The sequence below is a fragment of the Xyrauchen texanus genome, chromosome 37, assembly GCF_025860055.1.
Source record: "Xyrauchen texanus isolate HMW12.3.18 chromosome 37, RBS_HiC_50CHRs, whole genome shotgun sequence".
Classification (NCBI taxonomy): Eukaryota; Metazoa; Chordata; class Actinopteri; order Cypriniformes; family Catostomidae; genus Xyrauchen; species Xyrauchen texanus.
In genome coordinates, this window is record NC_068312.1 from 16,738,355 (window position 1) to 16,757,001 (window position 18,647).

Genomic DNA, 18,647 nt, shown 5'->3' on the forward strand with positions numbered 1-18,647 from the left:
TATTAGTGTCTTTTTTTAAATTTCCAGAATCGTATTGTAGGAGTCTGGTTAGGTTAACACTGGAAGCAAATCTCAACCCAAGCTTATTTTGTTTCTTAAATTATTTATTTTTTTCATAAGGCCAGTTTTCAAAAGTTCTAAACAGTTTTCTTTAGTAATGCACACAATATTGTTTTGATGCTTGACTTCACCTGAATAATGCAAAAGTCGAGATTGCTAGACAAATAGGAAACAGTTTGGATTTATAATTGTGGCCATCGAAACCAAACAGAACAGAACAGAACAGAACAGAACAGAACAGAACAGAACAAAACAAAACAAAACAAAACCAACATGCATGGCATCAGTTCAAACCTTTATGATCTGGCCCTCCTTGAAGGGAAGCTCTTCTACAGCAGCATCAGGGTTGGGAGACATTGACAGTGGGTCGTAGTCAAACATTGCCACAAAGATTCGGGACAAGTCGTCTGGCTCTGATTCATAGTATTCCAGAGACCGCCGTTGTTGTCCTTCATAACCATCTGAAAAAGAGAAGAGGGCAAGATTCTGCTACACAAAGAACCTAAATGACAGCTGAAGCCTTGAATAGGCTGCAACACTTTTCTGTTTGCCTGCGAGATGAAAGTCTATTTCAAATGCAAATGAGTAGCTTGCCCTCAGAGGCACTGGTCCACATTTGGTCCACACAAAATTTGATGGTAGCATTATATTTGCTGCTACAAACTTCTTCTAAAACAAAAAGCAAACCAGATATTAACATAACAAACCGATACAAATGCTAATCATACCTGAATCACATTTTTGAGATACATTTTCCCTATACAGTAAAAATACCTGCCACATAGTAAACTACTGAGGTTTAAAACAGAGGAATGCAGTAAGAACATGTTTGGAATCGCCATGCATGATGAAAGAAAATTGAAGGGGTAGAAACATTGCTGTTTTACCATTAAAACATACAAAGCTTTCTTTGAAAGACATCAAAAGTAATCCTTTACTGGAATGATCCACTACAAATCAACTGACCACTCAAATCCATTTAAAACTTCCAACCAACAGTATATCTCTGTGAGCTTGATCAAAAGGCAGATAGGTTTAAAGCTGAAGTGTGTACATTTTATCCAAGTTCAAATATTTTACTATTTGCAGATCATATTCAATATTAAATATACAGTTAAAATACTTATTCTATTTAATATTTTAATGTAATACAACATAAAAAAAAATTGTAGTAAGAAAGCCCTTTGTTGGTTGATTTTCCTGAAAAGTGTTAACTCTGCGGTTTTGTGGTGCTCTCAAATATTAGTGCTTGTTAGAGCACCCCAACTACACCAACACAGCAACATTGACTATGCCAATGGCCTGAGTTTAGAGGAGGCCTGCAGAGATTACACACTTCACCTTTAACTAATATCAGTCCTTGAGAGTTGACCATCCCAGTAAATATGGCTATTTTAGAAGTCAACCATGCATCATGTAATCAATAGCAATGTGCGAAACATCAACAAGCATTGTCATTGTGCAGTTATCATAGTCCACCATAAAAGCAGGCAGAGAAGTGCAGACATGTTTGTCCTACAGTGATAAACTGACAATCACCAACAGTAGATAGACAGTCATGCAAAAGAAACAATGCTCACTAAAGGAGCGATGGTGGGCACAAGAAAACGACGGGAGCAAAAAGAGGAGAGGAGGTCCACAGACACTTTCTGGTGTTTTTAGGCCACACAATTAACACAGGTGGAATGAACAATCACTCTTGCACAGACTGAAACCCTTACACCTACACTGACATCACCTAATCCTCAAAATAATAATAATAAAGGTGTGCAAATAAATGAACAAAATAAAAAAGTATTTGTAAAGCAGCAGTGTCTTAACTATGACCCCACTATAAAATTGATAAACATATTGTATCCTAAATAAACATAGATTTCAAGTTATATAACTAATAAATATGCGCCATACATACTGCCCTTCAAGTGTTATTGATAGGCACCAGCATGTCTATTCTCTTTAGAAAAATTAAGTTTCTTTTCTTTTTCAGGAATGTTCTGGGTTCAATACAAGTAAAGCTTCTTCTGATATTCTATGACATACTGTCAAATATCACAGAAAATAATGTGTAAATTATTGTGTGTTTATAGTAATGCACATACAATGGAAGTCTATGAGACAAGGAATTCTGAAGAGTGTAGCTACAGAAAAGTAAAGCTCATATTTCTTGTATAGAATTTGTATTAATTCTTCTGTACAAAAATTTGCTATTTGAGCTGTAAAGTTGTCTTACATGATCTTTTAGCATTAAATGAATGTCCTTGGATGATGAATTTCTCTTTATGTTGTGTTTGCTCCATGTACACTTTGTGTCAAGTCCCTTTCTGGCACCCTTGTTACCTGGCGTAACATAGTCATGACATGAGTTGAAAGGTTGGATATAACTTTATTCAGACAAGGTTAATAAGTGATTCTATCATAATAGTCTCCTGTTAATAAGCATGTGTGATGCTCAAGACTTGTGGCTATACTTTGGGAATGTGCTTTTTACATTTAATGTAATGTTTGTTCCGAAAAAATGCTTTGCCCCATAGGCTTCCATTATGTAGGGTTTTACTGTCAACAGAGCTTAATTTATATTGAATTAACCATGTTCCTTTAAACAAGAAACTCCTACAATAATCTGATACAGAATATGTCAGATCTATTTGTTCTGGTACTTTTGTAGTCTGTTTTTTATTTATTTTTCATGGAGTAGCCATGTCACATACCATATCGGTGCTCGGTTCTCTGTGGGGACCATTTCCTGCAGTGGGCTACATTGGTATAGTAAACATCGTCCTTGACAGGTGAGAGGTTCCCCTCACTCCCCTCACTGTTATTCTCCACGGTGATCTCTACGAAAACACCAATCAGAGCATTACAGCCACACCTCCTCTACTCAGTCTGTGAGATCTGGATTATGAAGTCTGCAAAGGCTCTCTAGATGTGTTTTAGGATCAAGACCGCCATTCTAAACCATTACAAGCTAAAATGGCATACTGATCTTAGAACAGTATTCAAAGCCAGATGACATGTCCATGGTTGCTAATGATGGAATTTCTCCAGTGTAAAACAGCAATGTTAAACATGAGGATGATTTTCTAGTGTGGCTTGTCTTTGGATTGTACTGTCCTAAATGTCATCTCAACAAATATGAGCCGGGCTCATCAAGGGACTTCAAGGCCTATGGACACCACAACTGTCACCATGACATAAAAACAGGAAGATCAAATGGACGCAACAGTTTGAGTCTCATCAAACATCATGTGACCACACTAACCAATGGAAGGAACATTCATGGGCCTTCTCTGAGGGGGTCGACAGCCATGATTCATCCTATGGTCAGAATGGTCCAGTCGATCAGAGCGTCCCGTTGAGGGAGAGCTCCCTAAAATCTTCAAAAGCAAAGATTAAAATGTTAATCAAAGCCTGTGGTTGCTTAAAGAATAGATAGCCTAATAAAATAGATCCCCAACAACCCCGAAATGAAACAAATTGATAATTTCTTCAGAGAATAAGATTCTAGTCCCAAGTGAAACAAAAACAAGGAGGATGAACCCGCCAAAACATTTAACATAAACAATCAAAACAAACTCTGACAACAACATGAGCAGGGTTTTGGCAGAAACCAGATGCTTATCTAAAGACCATTTTGGTTTTTGTTCTGCTCCTCTTCAAGTTTATGGAATTCTAGGAATGTTTTGAATGTAGTGTTTGACAAAGAGCTTAAGACAACTTTCTGGAAAAATAATGTTGTGTACTAAACTGTGGTCTGCCTACACACTTAAATATGTATGACAAATCTGTCAATAACATCAGTTAAGGCCGTAAACCAGTATTACCCCCCCCCCATATGAAAAATAGGGAAAGATTACTATAGTGTTTTTTTTTTTTTTAAAGATTGATTCTAAAATGTTTTATTTGGTCCCTCCCAATCATGAATATTTGATAACATGTTTGATAGTAGTGCAAAAGCCTTTGAATGTATGAATAGGCATTAGTGGAGAAAAACTATTCTGCAAGAAGTGTGGAATGGACAACTGTGCTTTTCGATTTGAGAGACATCTTACGACAGAAACAAGAAACACTCAGAAATGGCCTTTAGGTAATCAAAACAAATCTACACATTGAAAAAGTTTAACTCGACATTCTATGAATCAAACAAAGTCACATGATATCTAAAACAAATCAAAGTCAAGAAAGATTGTATAGAAAAATCCCCACCCAAAACAATAGTAATATCAAAATTCTAAATAAAACAGTAACATAATAAATATAAGCAACATCTAGCAGAAAAGACAAAACCAAAATGATCAAAACCAAATGAGGACCAAATGAGAGTGGAACTGGGTGGGACACCATGAAAATAAGAATGGTTTTATTGCTTGTCGATGGGAACATAAAGCAGTTGGTGGATGATGAGAGGGCGTAATGATGAGAGGAGGGGTAGGAGACACACACCAGGGGTTCATCCATTGCCCTGTTGAGTCTGGCCACAGAGTAGGCCCTAATGTCACTGTGATAGGTTCTGCCAACCTCACTCAGCCTGCCCTCGCTCCGGAACCTGCGTTGAGGTTGATGAAGGTGTGGATGATAGTGGTAATGGTGGTAGGACTCCCGCATGCTCCGTGTCTCCGGGAGAGTGTCTTGAAAGTCATCCTCCATGCTGCATTGTCGAGTCAGTGTCCTTTTCCTGCCGACAGCCAGAGCTCGACGCTCCACTGGCCCCTCGCAGTGAATTACCCGGATGTTGGGGCCAGAACCGACCCGCAGTGGACTGCCACCTGTGTACGAATGGTACCCTCCCCGGTAGCCGAGCGAGCCCTCTTCCTCACTTCCACAGTCTAGTCCGCTGTCAGGGCTCTTGGTGGTTTGTCTGCTACTGCAGCTGCTCCAACACTGACCTCCAGGAGCCCTATCCTCGATGGAGGTGTAACGTGGAGAGGAGCGCTGCCTCTGCAACCTACGGACGCACTTGCTAGGGGAGAGGTGATTCTGCTTCCGCGAGTCCTGGTGGTAGACCCGCGGGCTCCTGCACGGAGTTCCTGGACAATTCTCCTCGAAGCGCAGCCGTTGGCCCATGACCTCCACCCCTGCATCTGGATCCTCCTCTGCCACTTCTGGGATGCTATGGAGGCGCTTGTGCGAGCGCAAGGAGCGCTGTCGAACCACCTCTCGTTGCAGGTCCCAACTGTCCCGTTCCGCCGCTAGGTCCTGACGCCTGTAATATGCCTTTTTAGAGGCCGGAGAGGGTGATGGACGAAGGAGGAGCCAAAGTTTCATTGAGTTTAGGACGTTTTTCAATTAGTGAAATAGAGATCGTTTTTGGCGAGTTTTGTTTGATGGTGTTAGAACAGGCAGAGAAGATTAAACAGTGTGCAAATAGAGAACAAAATGGGAAAAGAAAGACAAAATAAAGACAGAATTAGTTATCGGAGGTCATGGCCGAATGTAGGGCATGCAGTCTCATTCCGAGACAGACATGACATGCAACGATAGGGAATCTGTAGAAGGAAAATGTTAGGAGATGCAAAGCATACAGAAAATGGGAATTGGAAAGTATCAGATATGCAGGACAAATTATACATAGCACATTCTAAAAGAAAATCTAAAGATGTGAGTCCATCAAACACAGACAATAATAAATTAATAACAGACAATAAAAGGAACAAGACTACAGGAATCTACAAATTATTTGGACGTGAAAAATAAAATGACAAAAACAATATGGATTATAAAAAAATAATAGTGTTAAAAAGTGGGCCAGTAACCTGGAAATAAATGGTAAAAAATACTGTTAAAGAACACAAATCTTTTCTGACAAATTCAAATTATGTATTAGAGGTTTTGATAAGTGGCTTGAAATTTCTTCATACTGCTATACAGTGTATCCGGAAAGTATTCACAGCACGTCACTTTTTCCAAATTTTGTTATGTTACAGCCTTATTCCAAAATGGATTAAATTCATTATTTTCCTCAAAATTCTACAAACAATACCCCATAATGACAACATGAAAGAAGATTGTTTGAAATCTTTGCAAATGTATTAAAAAAAATTCACATGTACATAAGTATTCACAACCTTTGCCATGACACTCAAAATTGAGCTCATTTGCATCCGGTTTCCACTGATCATCCTTGAGATGTTTCTATAACTTGATTGGAGTCCACCTGTGGTAAATTCAGTTGATTGGACATGATTTGGAAAGGCACACACCTGTCTATAGAAGGTCCCACAGTAAACAGTGCATGTCAGAGCACAAACCGAGCCATGAAGTCCAAGGAATTGTCTGTAGCCCTCCGAGACAGGGTTGTATCGAGGCACAGATCTGGGGAAGGGTACAGAAAAATGTCTGCAGCATTGAAGGTCCCAATGAGCACAGTGGCCTCCATCATCCATAAATGGAAGAAGTTTGGAAGCACCAGGACTCTTACTAGAGCTGGCCGCCCAGCCAAACTGAGCGATCAGGGGAGAAGGGCCTTAGTCAGGAGGTGACCGAGAACCCAAGTTTCTCTGTGGAGAGAGGAGAACCTTCCAGAAGAACAACCATCTCTGCAGCACTCCACCAATCAGGCCTGTATGGTAGAGTGGTCAGATGGAAGCCACTACTCAGTAAAGGGCACATAACAGCCTGCCTGGAGTTTGCCAAAAGGCACCTGAAGGACTCTCAGACCATGAGAAACAAAATTCTCTGGTCTGATGAAACAAAGATTGAACTCTTTGGCCTGAATGGCAAGCGTCATGTCTAGAGGAAACCAGGCACCGCTCATCACCTGGCCAATACCATCCCTACAGTGAAGCATGGTGGTGGCAGCATCATGCTGTGGGGATGTTTTTCAGTGGCAGGAACTGGGAGACTAGTCAGGATCGAGGGAAAGATGAATGCAGCAATGTACAGAGACATCCTTGATGAAAACCTGCCCCAAAGGGCTCTGGACCTCAGACTGGGGCGAAGGTTTATCTTCCAACAGGACAACGACCCTAAGCACACAGCCAAGATAACAAAGGAGTGGCAACGGGACAACTCTGTGAATGTCCTTGAGTGGCCCAGCCAGAGCCCAGACTTGAACCTGATTGAACATCTCTGGAGAGATCTGAAAATGGCTGTGCACCGACGCTCCCCATCCAACCTGATGGAGCTTGAGAGGTCCTGCAAAGATAAATGGGAGAAACTGTCCAAAAATAGGTGTGCCAAGCTTGTAGCATCATACACAAAAAGACTTGAGGCTGTAATTGGTGTCAAAGGTGCTTCAAATATTGAGCAAAGGCTGTGAATACTTATGTACATGTGATTTTTTTCGTTTTTTATTTTTTATAAATTTACAAAGATTTCAAACAATCTTTTATCACGTTGTCATTATGGGGTATTGTTTGTAGAATTTTGAGGAAAATAATGAATTTAATAAATTTTGGAATAAGGCTGTAACATAACAAAATGTGGAAAAAGTTAAGCGCTGTGAATACTTTCTGGATGCACTGTAAGTAACAGAAATATTATTTAAATTACAGCAACATATTAAAACATAATTTGTTTAGTTAATATAATTTGAGGTCGACAAAGCTGCAAATATATAATAGTTCTAACAATAATATCTACATTATAATGGAATGTAAAAAGTTCCCTGCACTTTGGGGGCAAAATATATTCAAAAACAGATGCATATAGTGTATAGAATTTTTTCATGCCATGATCCCAATCGCTGCTCAGTTATCCAAATTCCACAATGATAATTCAAAACAAAAATGACAAAAACTGAAGTACAATATAGCATTTATTGCTTCATATATTCAATACAGTGGTGTATTTTCTTTTTTAATCCTTTATGCATTATATTTATATTTAATTCATATATATATATATATATATATATATATATATATATATATATATATATATATACAGTGATGTGAAAAAGTATTTGCCCCATCCTGATTTCTTCTATTTTTTTAATTTTTCATACTAAATAATTTTCGAACTTTGTGGAGGCGAGGACGTGGTGGAGCGTCCATCTGGAGAGAGAGAAAGAAGTGAGATTAATTGTGACTAATTACCGTTTCTTACTGGGAGAGATGGCCCAGTCCACATAAAGGGGAGAGACACTTTGTGTCTGGTACCAGAGTGTTTTGTTTGAGTGTAAGATGGAAAGCAGATCTTTGTTAGAGAGTACACTGAAAAGCGATTTCTGTTTTATTTGATAATAAACCCTGACTCACGTGGACTGTGGAAACCAGCTCCCTCTTCCTCTTTTGATCCAAATATGAACATTTGTTACACTGGTGCCGAAAGTAATAGACACAAAGTCTCTGGTCTGTATCTCTCCCCCCTTTCTGTGGACTGGGCCGTCTTTTATCTCCCCTGACTGTCTCAGTGAATATAGAAATGGTAATTAGTCACAATTCATCTCAGGTGGATGTCCTTACCGCTTTCTCTCTCCCCAGATGGATGCTCGACCACGCCCTCACCTCCACAATCTTCAAACGAGATATAACATTGAAGGGTGAGGGTCGAAATCCCTTGTCTCTTCAGATATATCAATACATATATATATCCTTTTATATCAATATCTATCTATATTCTGTTGCTTAACTTCTTTAATAAAATGATGAATTAACTATATGCATGATCACATAATCAATTTTATTTTTCTTATGCATAACTGAAATATACGCTGAATCATATGTGTTAAGAGTTAATTTTTGATTTCATGCACATTCCTTGAAGCCTCTCTCTCTGTTCTGCACGGAGGCTGACTTGAAGGTCGTCTTGGGAATAAGCTTGAGATGAGACACCAGGGAGAATGTTAAACATATGTTCCAGATGTATTCTGTGGTTGATTTTTACCTGTCCATGACTAATTATATGATTTAAAATCCTATGTGATAGCACTTGAATAAGTAGAAGTGTAAATTTTCTCTTATTATTTCTTTCCTCTCCTTTGCCTGAGGGGTGAATATTTCTTATCTCACTGTTTTGGTTAAAATGACCTGATAAATGTGTGCTCTGGTTCCCTTGTGTGCAGAGAAACACTGTCGTTCGATCAGTGTTTCGTGTGTGCGTATTGACCTTCTACCCAGGTTTTGAACCCAGGGAGACACAGCAGGCAGACTCGAAGACGCCCGAGACCATCTGCGAGGTCACTTCAGATGTAAATCTCGGGTCAGGACGACAATTGCGCTGATTAATGTTGATGTGCTATAGCTATCTATATGTTGTGACTTTATGCTCTGTTAGCCAATCAGGAGTGAAATAATAGAATGTACTCCTTGCAAATGGTATAATTGATGTAAGATTTTGTGTAATGTACGAGTTAGCTTTCGATCTCCTCGTGAGACTTTGCCAAAGGCTCTACCAATTTCACTGCAAACTATTCTTCAGTAAATTTTGGATTCTTTAATTGAACTTCTTGACTCCTGGTTTTCTTTCTCCATATCTGGTCTGGGTCATAACTGTTACACCCCTAACAGTTTGGTGGAGGATTCGGCGGGCAATCACTCCGTGGTGACATCTCTGGCAAATCAAGCAAACAAGGTAGGAAGCTTTTATTAATTGTTAGGGCTGTCTGACTGGAAGAGGTTTTGAAGGGGAGCGGGAGAGCTTCACTCCGACGAGGCGTGTGAAGAGTAATTTAATTATACTATTGAGAGTATAAGAAGTCGCTGAGAGAGCTGTTTAAGGGGCAACAGCAAACAGCGCAAGTGAAACGTGCTCTGTGAGGGGGCCCAGGTGGGCATGGGTGTAGCACCACCCCGGCAGAGTGCGTCCCTGGACGAGAGGTCCAGTGGCACCGTAAACCTGCTCAGTCTCTTCCAACTCAGATAGGGGTACCCCGAGCTTAGTGAATCAGGCAGTTAGGGATTCAGATATTAGTTATAAAATAAAATAAAATACAATAGGGATTGTTTTGCCAGGGATGCATCAGGAGCTGTCCCAAGTAAGTAAATAAATTGTGACCCTAATTGGTATGGATCAGTATATGTGACCAGGATGTTTGTGAAGAATACTTTGTGGTGAAATTGGTAGAAATCCAGTATTGTTGCTGCTATAGTTAATTTATCCACGTAAAATATTTGCTGCTAAAATCTTTTCGGTATTGATTTTCAACTGTGACCAAGAAAAATGTCTGATAAAGGGAATTTTCTGAGTAGTTCTGACCAAAACGAGCAGGGCACACGCTGTAAACAGCTCTGCTCTGATGAGCTTAAATCAAAGAAATGTGCACAACTCATTAAGAAAATGGTCAGTCAGGGGTTTGATTCTGATTGGAACGTCATGCAGCAGATTGACTGGCTGCAGAACAAAAAAGACGCTGATAGGGCCAAATATCTATCCGTGTTTGCCTATTCATGGATTTGTAAACTGGGTGGTATACCCTTAAACCATGAAAAGGCAATTCCAAATATGATGGACGGATGGTCTAGTTTGATTGCCCAGTGTGATAGAGTGGCAAAAATTATTGGGCAGGAAGTCGGCTGTGATTTATGTAGTTTGAGTAAGGGTTTTGAGGCTGTTTGTGAAAAAGCAGAAAGTGCTGTGAAAGATGAGACAGTTCTCCGTCCTCCCTTGGCCCCCACCTTCCCTTCTCAGACTGCTCAGGCAGCGGCTGCTTTCAGCGCTGTTGATCATACTGATAATCAGAACGATGGGCCATATGCTGAGGCGCGCAGATTGTTGAATGTGGCTGTTTCGCGCCCCCCACCTTATAACATTTCAGAGATTCCTGCCGTGCAAGCAAAGCAGATTAAGCAAAAACCGGGGCCAGAAATCTTAACTTGTCCCCAGAGAAATGTCTAAACCCATTGAGACGGCATTCACGCCCCAATCCGACATCAGGATAGGGGAGGATTGAATGCTGAGATGGGGGCTGGCTGTGAGGATGGTCAATGGGTCAGACTCACGGCTGCTGAGAAAAACAGTTTGCTTGCAGGGTTGGAACCGTTTAAGTTGTATAACCCAAACAAAATTCTATGGGACAGGCTAGAGGCCGTTGCTAGGCAACAGAATCTGGGGATGGCAGATATACAGTCTTTGGTTGAGGGTTTGGTTCCCCCCAGCAAATTAAGGGCGGTTCAGATTGCTCCTTTCCACCCCAGAATCCCCACAGATTGGCCTGAGTTTTGTGAAGCTTACTCAGATTACAAGATACGCGTGAAAGATATTTTGGGTCGGGGGTCTTTTCCCTGGACCAGTGTAACACAGATTAAACAGAGGGCTGGCGAAAACCCCTTAGAATACATTGAGCTTCAAGCATAGCCTATGAAACGTACTGTGCTGCAAACAACAACATAGAAGATCTTGATTCTGCCATAGTGATAGAATCCGCTACAGGCGGATTGAATAAACAATACCGAGACATGTTGTTGAACAGTGCCATTGACATTAGATATTGGGAGGATTTGCTTCGTTGGTGCTCTGTAAGCTGGAGCCGTTTGCAAACACGTGAGGATGATGTTAATGTGGGTAAAGTATCTGCTGTGTCAGTTGAAGTGGAAATGAGCCCCCGCCATAACATAACCTGCTATAATTGTGACGAAAAAGGTCATACCTCTAGAGATTGTACCAAGCCTGTTGACAGATGCAGGAATTGTAACAGAGAGGGCCACATTGCTAGACATTGTCGAAGTGGTAAACAAAAAAAAAATCACAGAAAATGAGAGTGTGAAATTTTAGAAGATTTTCTGGGCAGAAAATGTGTGCGCTCAGCTTGCCTGACAGAAAAACAAATGCAGTTCTATTTTGATAGCAGGGAACACTGAGACACTTTATCAGTGATCAAGGCCAAAGAGCGTTCAGCCTCAGTCACCATTCACTTTCATTGGAAAAAAAAAAACACAGTGAAACTGAATGTGGTCTGCTGTGAGCAGATGTGGGCCCCTGTGTGAGAGAATGCATTAAAGCAACAGATTGGGCTAAATAAATGCAGGCGTGAAACACAGCAAAAGTATAGGAGCATTTATGAAGATGAATGTGGTTTGAGGTGTTCAGTCTCTAGCAAGCTTCTTAACATTTCATTTTGTATTCCAGCTAGCTGATGATGAGTGTGAAGGATGCCTTATTTTGATTGACACAGGCGCGACTGTATCAATTACAGATCTCGATCTTGAGATCACTTCTAACACTGTGTAAAAAGCCACTGTATTGCATACTTTGCAGATGATAAGTGCAGATTTAACAATTTGGCTCATTGTTTCTTTAATTATGAATATTGACTGGAGGCATTTTGAGTTTATTTCTCTTTATTATTCTCTGTGGGTGCTTGGCTGCAATGAAACAATTCGCTTATCTCAGAGTGGCCCCCACCATGAGCGAAAATGTGCAGTGGCAGGATCTGTTAGTCTAACTGAGACGCGCTTTGAGTGGAAGTTTATAATTTCCAAATTTCCAGATGTATGGGCAAAAGATAAATATGATTGTGGTTTAGCACAGATTCAGCCACTGAGCATCCCAGGTCCTTTGCATGAAGCCAAAAGACAATATCCTTTGAAAAATGAAGCTCGACAGGGGGCTGACACTGTTGTAGATGAATTATGCAAACGGGGGATTGTGATTCCCTGTTCATCTCCCACTAACTCCCCCATGTGGCCTGTCAAAATGCCGGATGGGAGCTGGCGTTTGACCATTGATTACACTTCTCTGAATTCAGTGTCTGAGAAAATGCACCCTCTGGTGGCCAACCCCGCAACTATCCTACACGAGATAGGATCTGAACATTGTCTTTTTACTGCTTTAGACATTTCTAATGGTTTTTGGACTTGTCCCCTAGCCAAGGAGGACCAAGGCAGATTTGCTTTCACCAGCAGGGGTCGCCAATGGACATGGAATCGTTTGCCACAAGGTTTCTGCAACTCACCCACACTGTTTCATCAGGTACTAGCATCCTTCATCGATCCGGTAAGAAAACAACTTGAATATGACGGATCTGTTGTTCTAAAATATGTGGATGACATTTTAATTGCTAGTCCAACCAAGTTCAAACATTTGACTGCTGTACAGACTGTTTTGAATGCCCTCCAAAACGGGGGATTCAAAGTGAACTTGAAGAAAGCACAGCTAGCACTGCCTGAAGTGACTTATTTGGGGCAAATTGTGGGTGTGCACGGCAGACGCATCACTCCTAAACGAGTTAAAGCTATCATTGAACTTCCAAAACCAAACACGGTCACTGGTCTAAGGCAAGTAATGGGTCTTTTGAATTATTGCCGCCAGTATGTTTCTGAATACACTGAACTTTCTAAACCACTCACAGAGGCGCTGAAAGGAGGAAAACCTGGATCGGAGCTGATCGACTGGACTGAGGAGATGGAGGAGGCGTTTGTGAGTATCAAAGAAACTCTTGCTTCCTCCCCAGCATTACGTCATGCCGATGCCAGCAGGCCGTTCCATCTATGTACATGGGTGGGAACTCGATCCTATTCAGCGGCCCTGGGTCAAAGGGTTCCAGGAAGAAACTCCTATGGGATGGTAGGCTACTACTCAGCTCCTATTCCTGTTTCAATGGCAGGACAGCATCCGTGCCTGTTGATATGCGACTGTGCAGAATGGGCTGTAAAGATTACAGAGGACATTGTGACTCATCAGAAGGTGATACTGCACACTAGACACCAGATTTTGAAACTGTTAACAAACACTCGTTTAGGCTCTATCTCTAATCAAAGACGAGCTAAATGGGAGGCCACTCTCTTGAGTAAAAATGTGGATATAAATATTGACATTGAATCTGCTATCAACCCTGCCTCCTTACTTCCAGAAGAAGGAACTGCACACAACTGTGCCCGACTGATTGAGACGGACAGTCAGAGCCCTCTTCAATCTGAACCACGTTCCGATGCCATGAAGCTGTTCGTGGATGGTTCCAGCTTTCATGAACAGGGAAAATGCTTCACTGGCTGGGCTGTTGTAAATGAACATGGTGAAACTGTTGACTGTGGTTCTCTTTCAGGAGGAGGGGCTCAAGTGGCCGAGCTGGTCGCATTGACATGAGCATTTCAGTATGGCCAGGGGAAACGAGTCAATGTTTACACTGACAGCCGTTATGCATATGGTGCTGTTCATGACTTCGGCCCTGGGTGGAGACGCAGAGGATTTCTAACCACTGCCGGTCTGCCGATCTCTCATCAACAGCAGGTAAAAGAACTTATGAATGCCTGTGATCTTCCTGCAACAGGAGCAGTTATCAAAGTCACTGGACATGCAACGGACAAATCTCCTGAGGCCGCAGGAAACCGAGCTGCTGACACAGCTGCCAGAGAGGCTGCAACACGGACTGAGACTTGCGTGAGTGTTATGGCTCTTGCTCCTCAGGAGAGTGAGACCCCCAGAGACATTTTTAAACTCTATGATGAGGATGACCCTGAAGAGATAGAACAATGGACAAAATTAGGAGCTCAGAAAAATGCAGAAGGACTGTGGAAATTTCATGAGCGTTTTGTTTGTCCTGTTTCTGCTAGAACTGAACTAATGTCTTTGTATCATGGTTTGGCACATGCAGGTCCTGAAAAACTACATGCAATGATTTCCAAAACCTGGTGGTGGCCCCGACTGAGGGCTTCTTGCAATGATTTTTGTAAGAGATGTCTAGTATGCCTTAAGGTTAATTCTTCTTCTAAGCTGAAAATTCCCTTAGGACATGCCCCTCGACCTCAAGGGCCGTGGACACACCTCCAAATTGATTTCACAGGTCCACTGCCCCCTAGTGGAGTTTTTACATACATTCTAATGATTGTTGATCTGTTTTCCAGATGGGTTGAGGCATTTCCACTGAGAAACTGCACCGCAGATGCAACCGCCAAGATTATGCTGAATGAAGTTTTCCCAAGATGGGGTTTGCCCTTACAAATTGATTCAGATCAGGGTACACATTTTACTGGTAAGGTGATGAAAAATGTCATGAAGTTGATGGGGGTGAGGCAACACTTTCACATTCCATTTAGGCCCCAATCTAGCGGATCTATTGAACGCACTAATCGTACGCTTAAAACTTCATTGAGAAAGAGATTGTTGGAGTGGGGGAAAGGGTGGAATGCGAGCCAGCCCTAACAAGACTACACAGCTCAGCCCTTTTGAGGTAATGACAGGTCGCTACATGCGGCTGCCCTGGGATGCCCCCTTGCAACATGAGGGACCATCCGGGCCTTTGAAAGACGCTTTACAAAATTATCTGAAAGCTTTGGATGACAGTCTGCGAGACACACAGGTTAGTGTTAGTACACGACAAGCAGATCGAGATAATTTTGAGCAAAAAGACATGCCTGCTTTGCCTGAAATAGGTGACAATGTAATGCTACGGCGGGAGATAGTTTCTCCCTTAGGTCCGAAATTTGATGGGCCTTATCAGGTGGTATTGACCACTAACACCTCTGTTCTAGTGGACAGGGGTGTTTTGGGTACAGTATGGAGACATTGGTCACAGGTGAATCCACTTGAAAAGTGTAACAACTTACTACCACGGGATCATTAAATGTCTGTCGTGTATGTTAAAATTCTAGAATTCTAGAACAAATGTTTTATCATTACAGATGGCTGAATCCGACGACATACTGAAGCTGCTAATTCTTCAAGAAGAAGTGCGTAGTGAGAGACGACTGAAAGTGAAACGAGCTTTCATCCGATTGGTACTTCCGCTCTCGTTGGTATTTTTAATTCTGATCGCTTTATCATTTTTGATGTGGATTCAAATTTCAATTTGGACAGGGAGATTCCATGCATTTTCAACTCATTGGGATTGCGAGGAGATCAATAACCGTCCATCATGGGTACAATACCCATGTCTAAATTAAACCGAGGGTCTAAAAGGTAAATGATCGTTGTTATCGTTTGGACGGAAATGAGACAGTGACCTATTGGCTTGGTCACTCCCCAAATTATCCCGATACTACCCTCATTATGCAAAAAGGTCGGTGGATGAGGAGTGGAGGCGTTGACCTGTTTGAAGGAGATTTCAGTTCAATGAGCTGGATCCCTGACCACATAGCTCGTGAAAACATGAGTGCATGCTCTATACGAATGGATATGGTTAATCGATACTTGTTAAAATCTAGAAAAGGTGAGAGTAGAGCAGAACGAAGGAGGCGTCAGGTAGCAGATGTGAATGACTCCCACATGATTTTAGGTGGAAAAGCAGTGAAACTTCCGTTCTACCCGAGGGCTCCTGATCCTCGCCACATCATGTCATACTATCTTCCCAAAGCTAAGAATGAACTTGGTTACAACAAAGTAGTTAAAGATGTAGCCCTAAGCAATATATATATAGCAATATTGTGATTAGAGAAGAACCTGGGTCTGATGAGTATCAAACCGCAATAAATGATAAGGATTTGATGAGATGGGGAGTGTTAGTCCCAACTAAATGCCACATGATCCGATGGGACACTAATAGGGCTTACGGTGCAGTCTGTGATAGGTTAGGACGGATAGATAAAACTGACAAGGACAAGTTCGATCTGAATGGCAGTAAAAATGGTTTGCCTGCTATTAATGCTTTGTCCCTCTCTTGGCCCAGGTACACTAGATTCGATGACCCTTGGAAGGAGACTGCACATGTTGAGCGTTGTTTAGGTAAAGAAATTCAAAAGTGGTTTGTTAAGATGTTTCCTCCTAGAGATGTTGATAAATGTAGAGAAATTTCTGAGAAGCTCACCGGTGTGAAGATGATGGAGATACCCTGGGAGGTGTGTAATGCTTCTTTTGTTAAGTCAGGTTACACTTGGGCAAGTTTTTCTGATGTGTTACACCAGTATGAGTTTGCTAGGAACCTTGCTAACAAAACTGTTTTCAACATGGATCACTTGCATGATTACCTTGAAGATAAATGTTATAGTCCTACATCGATGGCTTATAATGTGACAGCATGGATGCATTTGCAAGTGTTTAAACTGAATATTGAAATAGTGTATACTCAAGCAAAGACTAGTCTGGTACCTTTAAAGTATGAGGAGCTGTTGTGGGACAATTATAAATCATTTCAGGTGAGGATGTGGCCTCAGTTGTCCGATGTAGCTATTGGAGATGAGTGGTTTGACAGGGCAAAACAATTTAGACAATTTCTGAGTCCAATTCCTTCAGTACAGGAAATCAGAGATCTAGAGTCTAAGACTCCATCAAAGGACTGTGCTAAACACAGGTTGACACACCCCATGGGTCCTGCATGGCGTCCAGTTGATAAGAGTAAGAAAACTAACGAAGCAGAGCTGTCTCTTTGTGTTGCAGAGTTGAAGCAGAAGACTGAATATTTTCCTCGGTTGAAGGCGCCACCAGCTCGGCAGAAATTTATCACTGCATTTCTGGAACAAAAAACTAATAAAAACTAATGATCCATTTGCAGGTTATGAGTATTTGAATTCTGTATGGCTTAAATCTAAGGGCACTCCATGGTATACCGATTCGGAACCTCCGTCTGCTATAGCAGTAGCGTTGGTTTTGGCTTTTTCGTTAGGAGCAATATTTACTGACATGACGGAAACAGTGGAGGAATATGTGGAGGAAGCCTGGGAGGAGTTTGTGGCTGCGTCAGAGGATTTGGTCATGGGAGCTGTTAAATATGTGTTATATGCTTTCGGAGCTCTTTTGGTGAGTGGGTGTCCTATGTCTGTGTGTGTGGATGTGTGTTCGTTTCTGTTTTTCTTATGTATGCAGGTCTGCTTGCAGTAACTTGAACCCTTCCGAGGAGGAAAACCGACTGAGAAAACTGACGACACGCTTGGAAGAGAAACTTAAGAAGGATAACATCAATGATCTGTTGTGAGTGGAAGGGGGGAGAGCCTTTGCGTGAGGACTGGGAATTTTTAGTATCCAGCATGTCCGCAATGAGGCGAAGAGACAAGTGTGACCCGTCAGGGAAGCATGCGTTACCACTCCACCTTCCTTAGTGACCTCACTTGGTAGACCAGACGTGGCGGTATTGGACCCCACATTGGTCTAAAACGGGGGACTGAAGGGTGAGGGTCGAAATCCCTTGTCTCTTCAGATATATCAATACATATATATATCCTTTTATATCAATATCTATCTATATTCTATTGCTTAACTTCTTTAATAAAATGATGAATTAACTATATGCATGATCACATAATCAATTTTATTTTTCTTATGCATAACTGAAATATACGCTGAATCATATGTGTGTTAAGAGTTAATTTTTGATTTCATGCACATTCCTTGAAGCCTCTCTCTCTGTTCTGCACGGAGGCTGACTTGAAGGTCGTCTTGGGAATAAGCTTGAGATGAGACACCAGGGAGAATGTTAAACATATGTTCCAGATGTATTCTGTGGTTGATTTTTACCTGTCCATGACTAATTATATGATTTAAATTCCTATGTGATAGCACTTGAATAAGTAGAAGTGTAAATTTTCTCTTATTATTTCTTTCCTCTCCTTTGCCTGAGGGGTGAATATTTCTTATCTCACTGTTTTGGTTAAAATGACCTGATAAATGTGTGCTCTGGTTCCCTTGTGCAGAGAAACACTGTCGTTCGTCAGTGTTTCGTGTGTGCGTATTGACCTTCTACCCAGGTTTTGAACCCAGGGAGACACAGCAGGCAGACTCGAAGACGCCCGAGACCATCTGCGAGGTCACTTCAGATGTAAATCTCGGGTCAGGACGACAATTGC

At 41.5% G+C, this 18,647-nt stretch overlaps 1 protein-coding gene across 1 annotated transcript in view; it reads right to left on the reverse strand.

Annotated features, from left to right (window-relative positions):
- The window catches only part of LOC127631167 (RIMS-binding protein 2-like), a 64,081-nt gene that overhangs the window by 10,017 nt on the left and 35,417 nt on the right, over positions 1–18,647 (reverse strand). Inside the window, exons 14-17 of the mRNA XM_052109184.1 lie at positions 4,501–5,271; positions 3,320–3,434; positions 2,769–2,894; positions 355–521 (exon numbers count right to left, since the gene is read on the reverse strand). Of these exons, the coding sequence (XP_051965144.1) occupies positions 355–521; positions 2,769–2,894; positions 3,320–3,434; positions 4,501–5,271 (1,179 nt within the window). The remainder of the gene's footprint in view (positions 1–354; positions 522–2,768; positions 2,895–3,319; positions 3,435–4,500; positions 5,272–18,647) is intronic.